General features: G+C 38.0%; 2 protein-coding genes across 2 annotated transcripts; one reads left to right on the top strand and one right to left on the bottom strand.

Moving 5' to 3' along the window:
- Positions 1-1920: 1920 nt before the first annotated feature.
- LOC130944533 (NADP-dependent malic enzyme) lies at positions 1921-6648 on the top strand. Its single transcript, XM_057872883.1, has 20 exons — positions 1921-2156; positions 2459-2628; positions 2943-3063; positions 3138-3212; positions 3293-3444; positions 3548-3653; positions 3747-3812; positions 3895-3990; positions 4090-4161; positions 4242-4325; positions 4401-4499; positions 4747-4794; positions 4878-4931; positions 5043-5141; positions 5256-5345; positions 5428-5505; positions 5600-5674; positions 5792-5882; positions 5990-6118; positions 6217-6648. The coding sequence occupies exons 1-20, from the start codon at positions 2112-2114 to the stop codon at positions 6303-6305; spliced, it is 1839 nt and encodes a 612-aa protein (XP_057728866.1). The 5' UTR covers positions 1921-2111; the 3' UTR covers positions 6306-6648.
- A 144-nt stretch (positions 6649-6792) lies between these two features.
- On the bottom strand, positions 6793-9968 carry LOC130944534 (uncharacterized). The gene is made up of 9 exons (XM_057872885.1): positions 9624-9968; positions 9459-9536; positions 9035-9147; positions 8877-8942; positions 8605-8706; positions 8144-8480; positions 7529-7734; positions 7260-7423; positions 6793-7052 (listed from the first exon to the last, which is right to left on the bottom strand). The coding sequence occupies exons 1-9, from the start codon at positions 9784-9786 to the stop codon at positions 6929-6931; spliced, it is 1353 nt and encodes a 450-aa protein (XP_057728868.1). The 5' UTR covers positions 9787-9968; the 3' UTR covers positions 6793-6928.
- Between the last annotated feature and the right edge of the window lie 270 nt (positions 9969-10238).

Below are 10238 nucleotides of genomic sequence, written 5' to 3'. Positions count from 1 at the left end.
TCTGTTCCTATTTGTTCTAGTGGTTGATGTGTTGCATAGGATGATTGGGGAGGCGGTCAGGAACGGTCGTATCTCTCCGCTACTAGTTGGGAAGGATAACATTGAGTTGTCTCATCTGCAGTTTGCGGATGATACTATTCTCTTCTGCCCACCTGATAAGGAGACCATCAGAAATTATCAGCGACTGCTCCGGTGCTTTGAACTGATGTCTGGATTGAGCATCAATTTTCAGAAGTCCAATATCATCCCGGTCAATTGTGATAGGCTGTGGACCTGTAGAATGTGTCTGTTGTTGGGTTGTACAGAGGCATCAATACCAATTAGATATCTAGGCATCCCCCTGGGAGCAAATCCGAGACTAGTTAAGACTTGAAAACCAGTGATTGATAAGGTGGAAGAAAAGCTGAGCTTGTGGAAAGCGAAGACCCTCAACAAAGCAGGCAAACTGGTACTCATTAAGTTGGTCCTAAGTAGCCTGCCGATTTACTACCTTAGCTTATACAGGATGCCGAAGACAGTGGCAGAGAAGTTGATCACACTACAACGCCAGTTCTTGTGGAGTACGGAGGAGGGGAGGCAAGGATTACCACTTGTGAAGTGGGAAGTAGTAATGACTCCAAAGAAGGCAGGTGGATTGGGAATTGGTGATGCAGTTATTCGAAATACAGCATTGTTGTTTAAGTGGTGATGGATGTTCTCAAAGGAAGACTGTCCCTTATGGAAGAAAGTGGTTTGCTCTTGTACCCACATGGATCCTGCTGTGATGCTGCGCGACCAGCCTGTCCCCAAAAGAGGGGGGCCTTGGAAGGATATCTCTCAGCTACATATCTGCGATTCGCGGTTGAGAGAAAAGATGATCAGCGGGTTGTTGATGGACATAGGGAACGGCAGAACAATCCGGTTTTGGGAGGATAGCTGGCTACCAAATGGGGTATTGAGAGATTTGTTTCCTAGACTTTACTCGGTTTCAACCCTTAATGGTACAGTGGTAGGGGATTGTGGGTTTTGGGATGGGTTAGACTGGATTTGGAGTTTTCAGTGGAGAAGGGAGTTGTTCCAATGAGAGTTAGATTTAGTTAACCAACTTCATGAGACTTTACACACAGTCAAGCCCACAGCTGAGAGAGAGGATAGCGTGGTGTGAAAATTTGATAGAACAGGTGTTTATTCAACTAAGTCCTTTGCCCAGGCGCTACATGCGGAAGTTCTACCGGAGGAAATCACAAGCTACAGTTTCACGAGTGCTGTGTGGAAAGGGTTCGTCCCCCCAAGGATTGAGCTTTTGTCCTGGTTTGTGTTGATCGGAAGGGTGAGTACTAAGGACCGGCTGGGTAGACTACATGTCATTGATCAGAATGACACTTTGTGTGTGCTTTGTTGTAAGTCTGAGGAAACTGCCTTTCATTTGTTTTTTGGTTGTGAGATTACATGGCAGGTGTGGTGTGCCTGGCTATTTGCCTTTGGAAGGAGTTGGTGTTTGCCAGGTACTCTAAAGGACCACTTTAAAAGCTGGACGACATCAGTAGCAAGGAAGGTGGATAGGAAGCGGTGGTTCATTGGGTTCTTTGCTGTTGTCTGGACAATCTGGTTAGAAAGGAATAGCAGACTGTTTCGAAATCAAGCCTTAGGTGTGCCAGAAATTATAAACAAGTCGTTTGAGTTTGCTGAGGAATGGATTGGTGGGGAGTCCTTTAGTTGTTGATAACCTGACCGAAATCGATTAGGGGTTGTTTGGTTTCTAGTTTAGTCTTGGTCTTTATACCACATTCCAGTGCTCCACCTGTTGTGTTGAGCTCCCTTTAATTAAAAAAAAAAAAAATTTACGTATAATTATATTTATATAAAATTAATAATTAAAAATTATTAAATAATTAGACAAGTAAGAATTTTTACCCTCGTCAAATTGGGCAAAAGTCAAATGACGAATTGATGATGGGTCCCGTCCCATTGAATCCCCAAATGAATCGAGAAAGAAAGGAAGCCATGGGAGGCAGTTGGCAGTTGAATATTGAGTTATTGACTTTCATAATACGCGGAGAATCTACATACCTTCCCTCCTTCCCTTCTTTTCTTTTTCTTTTTCTTTTTCTTTTACCAATAACACCGTCACCATGATCTCCCTCAATAGATACAGTGTTCTGGAACCAACTACCACGGTAATCATTTCTATTTCTATTCCCCTTTTCTTAAAATTAATGCAATGAGAATGAAACTGTTACGAATATTATTTGACAACACGTGCTGCTCCTCTATTCTACCAATCACGTTGAAATCTAACTCCCATTTTTTATTCTTCTTTTTCCACCTCATACACTACCAAACCAAGCAAAGAGGAACACCGTAATATCTATCTATATAAGAACACCACATACCTCGTTTTAAGGAACAACAACAAACGTAACATTCTGGTCTCTTGTGTTTCTTATTCTTACTGTTACTTGTTCATAATCTTGTGTAGAGGGTGGTGTTGGGAGTGAGAAAGTTGTTAGCAGTGATGTCAAGCACATTCATGAACGGTGGTGTTGAAGCTTCTGCTGGTGGTGGTGGTGGTGGTGTTAGAGACTTGTATGGTGAAGACAGAGCCACGGAGGATCAGCTTATCACCCCTTGGTCCTTCTCTGTCTCAAGGTGAAATACATAAGACAAAACATCATAACTTAGTAACTTGTCTTGTCTCTCTTCATTCTTTGGATTTATGCTGCATTACTCTATCTCTACCTCATCTTGTTATATATATAAGATCAAAAATGGATCATATCTTTATTCACATGAACCTATTCCATGAAGTCTTCTTCAACTGTTAGATGATTTGAAATGTTTAACTGAATATTATTGACTGAACCATCTAATAGTTTGCAATATCATCTTCACATAAAGATCCACCTTTTCTCTAAGGCTCTTAATTTGAGTATTGTGTGCTAATTTTCAATTGTGTTTAACAGTGGCTGCACTCTGCTGCGCGATCCGCGCTACAACAAAGGCCTCGCGTTCACTGAGAGAGAAAGAGATGCTCATTACCTGCGAGGCCTTTTGCCACCAGCAGTATTCAATCAAGAACTTCAGGTGATTACTTACCAAGAATCTTAGATTGAATCCTGTCACATTTAGTTACATCAATTGTTATTATGGATCTTCAGGAGAAGAGGTTGATGCATAACCTTCGCCAGTATGAAGTTCCTCTGCATAGGTACATGGCCATGATGGATCTTCAGGTACTTTCTGAATTCCTAACAAGCTCCATGTTTATTGTAATCATTTTACATGAAACACTTTCACTAACTCCATTTTTCAGGAGAGGAATGAGAGGCTGTTTTACAAGATTCTGATTGATAACGTTGAGGAACTGCTTCCTGTTGTTTACACTCCCACTGTGGGAGAAGCCTGCCAGAAATATGGAAGCATTTTCCGTCGTCCGCAGGGTCTATACATCAGTTTGAAAGAGAAGTATGCTTTCTTATTTCTATTCACTGTTCTTGTTTTCACAATTTAGCCTTTGAGGTGAAAAAGAAAAGAAGATACTAAAAGTGTTTGAATTGAAACTCTGCAGAGGCAAGGTCCTTGAAGTACTGAAAAACTGGCCAGAGAAGAACATTCAAGTTATTGTTGTCACTGATGGTGAGCGTATATTAGGACTCGGAGATCTTGGCTGCCAGGTAAATAGATACTGATTGTGGTTTCTACCTTAATCTAATCAGCATTACACTTGCAGATGAGTTTGTTGACATAATTCTTTTGGTTTATGTTAGGGAATGGGGATTCCTGTTGGGAAGCTTTCGCTCTATACTGCATTGGGAGGGGTTCGCCCTTCATCAGTAAGGACTACTGAATGATCTTCTAGCTCTTTGCTCATAATTAACCAATTGATGGATTGTAATCTGGATTCTATGGTTTCAGTGCTTGCCTATAACCATTGATGTTGGCACAAACAATGAGAAGTTGTTGAATGATGAGTTTTACATTGGTCTCAGACAAAAGCGCGCAACTGGGAAGGTTTGATCTTGAATGAATGCAGATTCATCCTTTTTCTTTTTTCTTTGTTGTGTGTGAAATTTCTAGTGTTGACATAATTTTTTGTTCATTGTGATATAGGAATATGCTGAGCTTCTAGATGAGTTCATGCGTGCTGTTAAGCAGAACTATGGGGAGAAAGTTCTTATTCAGGTAAGTAACATATCAGATTCAACACTCCAATCTCTGGATTCTTTTCAAATGTTTTCCTGATTTTCCTTGTTCTTCTTCAGTTTGAAGACTTCGCAAATCATAACGCGTTCGATCTGCTTGCAAAATACAGTTCATCTCATCTTGTTTTCAATGATGATATTCAGGTAGCAAATGTTAATGCAGTTGCTTATTCTAATTTGAGGTTACTTAATGACTAATCTTCTTTGGTTTATTTTCAGGGTACAGCATCTGTGGTATTAGCAGGATTGCTTGCTTCCTTAAAATTAGTTAGGGGAACCTTAGCTGACCATACCTTCTTATTTTTGGGTGCTGGAGAGGTTAGTGTCTTGGGGAAATTTGTTTCATTATTTCTATCTTTCACAAAGTCATGTTACTGTTTCAGAAGGGAAAAAAAGATTTAGTATGTATTATTATAAGTGTAAACTTTTATACCTTCCCTTGAGGCTCTATTCATTTCACCTTAGAAATATATAACTTTATGAGAATGCATGAATATACAATGTCTATGAAATAAAATGAAATGATATCAATGATCCTTTCTTACTTTAATTTTGGTTGATGAAGGCTGGAACTGGTATTGCAGAGTTGATAGCACTTGAGATATCAAAACAGGTAAAAAAAATCTGATAGAGTTGTATTCTTCATTTCATGGCATTATATTTTATGAAATTTATATACACTATCTTATTGGACAGACAAAAGCTTCAGTGGAAGAAACCCGCCAGAAAATTTGGCTTGTCGACTCCAAGGTATAGACCATGAAGCTTGAGTTTCTTGGAAAACAAGAAAGCATGACTTTTCTTGGATCGCAAGATCTTCTTTTCGTCAAAGCTCTCAAAAATAACATGTTCTTTTTCCAGGGTCTTATTGTTAGCTCTCGCCTCGGATCGCTTCAGCACTTCAAAAAGCCTTGGGCACATGAGCATGAACCTGTAAAGGAGCTTGTTGATGCTATCAAGGTGACTCACCTTATTATATTTCCTAATTCCTAAACAAGGAAGGGGGAAAAATTAGTGTATACTTTATTTGTTAAGAGAATAAATAATTTTCTTACATACATTTGATTCCATCAGGCAATCAAGCCAACAGTATTGATTGGATCATCTGGAGTAGGGAAGACATTTACCAAAGAAGTGATTGAAGCCATGGCATCATTGAATAAGGTTCTTCCTCTCTTTCTCTAATACTACTTTTTCTTCCTGATATGTACATGCTTATATCTCTAATAGTGTATGATTTTTGTAGAAACCGCTCATTCTTGCTCTCTCCAATCCAACATCTCAATCTGAGTGCACTGCTGAAGAAGCTTATACATGGAGCAAGGTAACTAACTGCTTATATAATTAGCCTCAGAAATTCAGAATAGATTACACACATCATTATATGTTAATGTTGTTTATCTTAATTTAATTTGCAGGGTCAAGCAATCTTTGCTAGTGGTAGCCCATTTGATCCTGTTGAATATGAAGGAAAAGTCTTTGTTCCTGGACAGGTTTCATTTGACCTTTGCTACCTACACATTTTGTTATTCAATATAAACATCTCAGTGGCTGACCTTTATATATTTATTTTTTCGTTTTTTTTTTGCGCTTCCTGCAATTCTGTTCAGGCCAACAATGCTTACATATTCCCTGGTTTTGGCTTGGGTTTGATCATCTCCGGTGCAATCCGCGTCCGCGATGAGATGCTCTTGGCAGCCTGTGAGTTCACCCAAACTAAGAGAGATTAAATACACTAAAATCAATTCAATCTAAATTCCAAGAAGGTAGAACCAAGAAGTCACTAACGGTTTCTTCTTATGCAACAGCTGAAGCTTTGGCAGCACAAGTGTCACAGGAGAACTATGATAAAGGACTGATTTACCCTCCATTCTCAAATATCAGAAAGATATCAGCACATATTGCTGCTAACGTGGCAGCCAAGGCATATGAACTTGGTTAGTTTCATGAAATGTTTTTGAGTTTCAGACAACTCTGCTCTATTTTCTCTTCATGTTCAATACTTTTATCTTTTATGCTGTGTTTGGTAAAACAGGTCTTGCTTCTCATCTACCTCGACCTAAGGATCTTGTCAAATATGCAGAAAGTTGCATGTACAGCCCAGGCTACAGAAACTACCGTTGAGATTTTTGAACCATATTATATCATGTTTTGTTTAGTTTAGTTTCAAAGGCTACAAACTATGATTTAGACCAAAGCTTGTGGCAGATTCATGAACTATACCAAGCAGAACATATTAGTAGTGTGCTTTCTGCGGTTTTCCAGTTATGAGATACTTGTTAGGAACAGATTCATTTTATTGCTAAGATAGATTGTTGTATAAGGCATCGCCATAGGAACTTAAATTCTTCAACCAGTTGTCAGAGAAGTTTGCTAATTCTTTCAAATTGTTGCCCTTTGTTAAGGATTACCATCTGTATTATCTGTATTACAATTTATGCTGAATGAGGCTTCTTTTTTTTTGTTCTTTTTTTTTTTTTCTTTTTGGCATCAGCATATGCTGTTTGTTTGGAATACAATATATTAATAATGAAAACAAATTGCAAACAAGAGTTGCAAGAAGTTGATACTTATAATTTTACCCTAACCGTGCTGTTAATTCCAAACTATATAACTAAAACTAGAATTCTAGATAAACATGGCATAAGATACACACACTCACCATAAGTGCTGTCATATACATATATCAAACTTATAAACTGTATGGCCATATTGCATAAACAAGATTGAAGGTTTTGGCCCATTTCTTATGCAACTTGACAACTTCGTATCCCCCAAAACGACCTAGGTTTCAGTTTCTTGGTGGTGGCTGTAAAAAGCCACCCCATTTGAGTTCTGCATGAGGCACAACGAGTGATCGTCCATGCATACCTGCAAAGAGTAGCACATTAACATGTTAGCAGCTCTTTTTTCTTCTCTATTTTCCCCCTCATTTTTGTGCGGCAAACATGCATGACTGCTAGCAATTATCTTATCCGTAGACCATGGGCGTGTGTACATTATTAGCCTCTTGTTAATGGATCAATAACATGGAACTTGAAAATTGAAGTTACTAACATGAAAGTGGACAAAACTCACCCAGGAAACCAACTATATTCTGTAGCCGGTGGCCCGACGAGGTCTAAGCCATTTGCCTTGTGAAGAGTCATTATTTCATGTACATAACCACCTGGGTTCACATAAGCACCAACAGGGCCCTCACTTGACATCACCAACATATCACTTCGTTTTGCAATTATAGTCTGCAGATTTTAAGATGTTAAATAAGGGAAATTCTCGCAATCTATATTTAAACGGGGCAATATGATGTGCAACATTGTAGAGCTATGGTGAGGTAACAATTATACCTGGCAGCTTTTACATCGGATAATATCAATACTCTCTAGTAATTCAATTTCCTTGCGCAATCTATATGCAATGCCATTGATGTCCAAAAGCTCCTGCCTTGTAGATTCAGACACAGGTATTTTACTAGCAATATAAAATGATAAAATATCAGGCTTCTTAACGAGATTATCCATGCTAGGCACCCCAATTATCTTCCTCCACATATCTACAGATGATCAAAACAACCATTAGTTGTTACTCTGAGACTGACACATCACTTACACACTTAGGTTTGAATTCAATATTCAGTACCAAGGTTTTCATGAAAAAACCAACAACAAATAACGAGATATAGCATCTAATTTATGTCAACAAAGAATAAACCAATATATGGATAAAACCATATATCAATATATTACTAACACATGGGTTATGCAAAACTATTTGGGTAAATTATAGACACACACGATGACATCTTCATGAATTTTCCACTGAAGTCCCTATTTGAATTCAAAAATACCGAACCAGCCAGAAAAGAAAATCAAGATGTAATTCAGAACAATAGTGATATTGATAAAAAAAAAAAAGGAAGAAAAAACAATGAAATACACTCAGCATGAAACATAGCAAAATACCTGCAGCCCTTTGTGCAAGCGAATGGGAGTCAAACATACGATATACCCAGTGAGGCCAGAATGCCGTTGATATTTTATTTGATGGGTAGGCATATCTATTTTCAAAAGAGTCATTAAGCTCTTCTCCTATGCCTGACTGATTTCCGGAAGTTGAACAGCTAGCGATTCTTGAATCCTTTGCTTCAGCTTCATTTAGATTTGATCTAATTTCCTGATATGACTTCCCTGTGACTTTATCACCACTGCTCCTGGCCGATGATGATCCTAATTCCCCAAACACATCCCTTGGTGTTTTCAATGGTAGACCTTCCTCAATAATTTCAATCTCTCCATAAGGCTAAGAAGAACCATCACAACCAAACGAACAAAAGGGTAGTCATCAGCCTCTAGTTACATGGTTGATGCCAAAATAGACAAAAATTAAAGAGGAAAAGCAGTAAAAGTATTAATATCTTTCTAACCACTCCATCTGCATCATTCCAACACCTTCTTAGGCGAAATCGTTGTTGTCCGCGAGTCACCACATTCAACGAACCATCCTGTAGACGTCCATATTGTCGAATCTGTAGATAAGAAAGAGTTAAGCAAGTAATACATGTTGACAGTGATATCCAACTCTAGCAAGAACTGTAATTTATATCTGAAGGGTTATATGTGGCAAAAACACATCTATAGCATGTATTATTTGTTAGAAAATATTATAGATAGCACATCAGTTGACAGGTAATAATACCTCTGCAGTTGTCCCAATGCTAGCTGATTTCATCCTCCAATTTGCAGTATCCCTGTGAATTCGAATCTAAAAGGAAAACACACATGCATTGAAAAAGACTAAAACACAATCACGAACACAAATCAAACATGAGAAGCCACCCTATGGTGTTAACATACCACGCCGATGGTGTAAGGAACATCGACCTGACTTAAAGCTCTCTCAACAGCAGCCACCATATGAGGTTCAATAACTCTTAGGGGAAGAGTAGCCCCGGGAAAGAGTACAACTCCTGAACATTGCCAGAATCAGTCAAAGATATTCACATAAAGTTAAAAATTGCATAAGGGCACAAAGTTATTTAAAGAACATAATCAATAAAACTTTCATAGGATCAAAGGAAAAGATGAACAAGCCAACAGAATCCAAAACCTGTGGAAACTTTAAAATATCCCATAACAGAGTGACAATGCAACATTATGCAAACATGATGATAAACCTGAAAGTACAAAACTCTAATTCCACAATAATTCCCACTATTCCCTTGATTGTGTACAACAATGAAGAGCAGAAGCAGCATAAACACAGATAATAATGATATACCTTGAAGGCGAAACAGGGGAAGGTTCACAACAGAATCACCATCCAAGAAAGCAGTTCTGTGGCGAGTGTCTTCAATTTCTGTGGCATGCAAGTATTATTATTTAGGTTAAACAGAAATGCATTTCTCTTCATAGAAAACTAACGTATAAAAAAAAAAAACCGTACCACCGAGATATGTGTGCAAAGATGGTTCAGCTAAGTGAACAACACCATCACCATCGTCATCTTCGAGGCGGTCTTCCTCTTCCAAATATTGACGAAGAAAGTAGGTGTAGTCTTGTTCCACCTCATCATCTTCCAACAAAAGGTCCTGATCCTCCAGATCCATGGCTATTGTGCTAGGGTTTAGGATTTTGTGGGAGGGTAATCGAGCATAAATTTCTAGGTGTAGTTTGGAATTGGAGCTCACTGGTACGGGGTAACTGCTACGCCGTGCAGAGTTTATTGTACACTTAGAAAAGTGTAAACTTGTGAATCTTCTAACACCATCTTTCTTCTTCTTAAAATCGTTTACCTTTTAAAAAAAATAATAAAATAAGAAGAGTTTTATTTTGGTGCCAGAGTATTCATTTTACACGGTTGTTTTTTTAAACACAATAAAATAGAAGGAAAAAGAACAAAAACACACAAAACTAATACAAATATAAAATAAATTATAAATTATCTTTAATATTATCTCTGGTATTGCTATGAATAACAAAAGAATTCACATTGTTCCACGCTTTTTAATTGATCGATAAAGTATGAAAAATTTCTGTTACATATAGTTTTTTGTTGTGA

The sequence above is a fragment of the Arachis stenosperma genome, chromosome 8, assembly GCF_014773155.1.
Source record: "Arachis stenosperma cultivar V10309 chromosome 8, arast.V10309.gnm1.PFL2, whole genome shotgun sequence".
NCBI classification, from domain to species: Eukaryota; Viridiplantae; Streptophyta; class Magnoliopsida; order Fabales; family Fabaceae; genus Arachis; species Arachis stenosperma.
Note: the sequence above shows the minus strand (reverse complement) of the source record. Positions and strands in the feature narration are given on the sequence as shown.

Excerpts from the sequence above, each read along its gene's own strand:
- LOC130944534 (XM_057872885.1), bottom strand. The coding sequence starts at position 9,786 with ATGGATCTGGAGGATCAGGACCTTTTGTTGGAAGATGATGAGGTGGAA. Across the intron at positions 9,537-9,623 it reads TTTGCACACATATCTCGGTG|AAATTGAAGACACTCGCCAC; the intron begins GTACGGTTTTTT and ends TGCATGCCACAG. Across the intron at positions 9,148-9,458 it reads TCCCCTGTTTCGCCTTCAAG|GAGTTGTACTCTTTCCCGGG; the intron begins GTATATCATTAT and ends GGCAATGTTCAG.
- LOC130944533 (XM_057872883.1), top strand. The coding sequence starts at position 2,112 with ATGATCTCCCTCAATAGATACAGTGTTCTGGAACCAACTACCACG. Across the intron at positions 4,500-4,746 it reads TATTTTTGGGTGCTGGAGAG|GCTGGAACTGGTATTGCAGA; the intron begins GTTAGTGTCTTG and ends TGGTTGATGAAG. Across the intron at positions 5,675-5,791 it reads AAGTCTTTGTTCCTGGACAG|GCCAACAATGCTTACATATT; the intron begins GTTTCATTTGAC and ends AATTCTGTTCAG.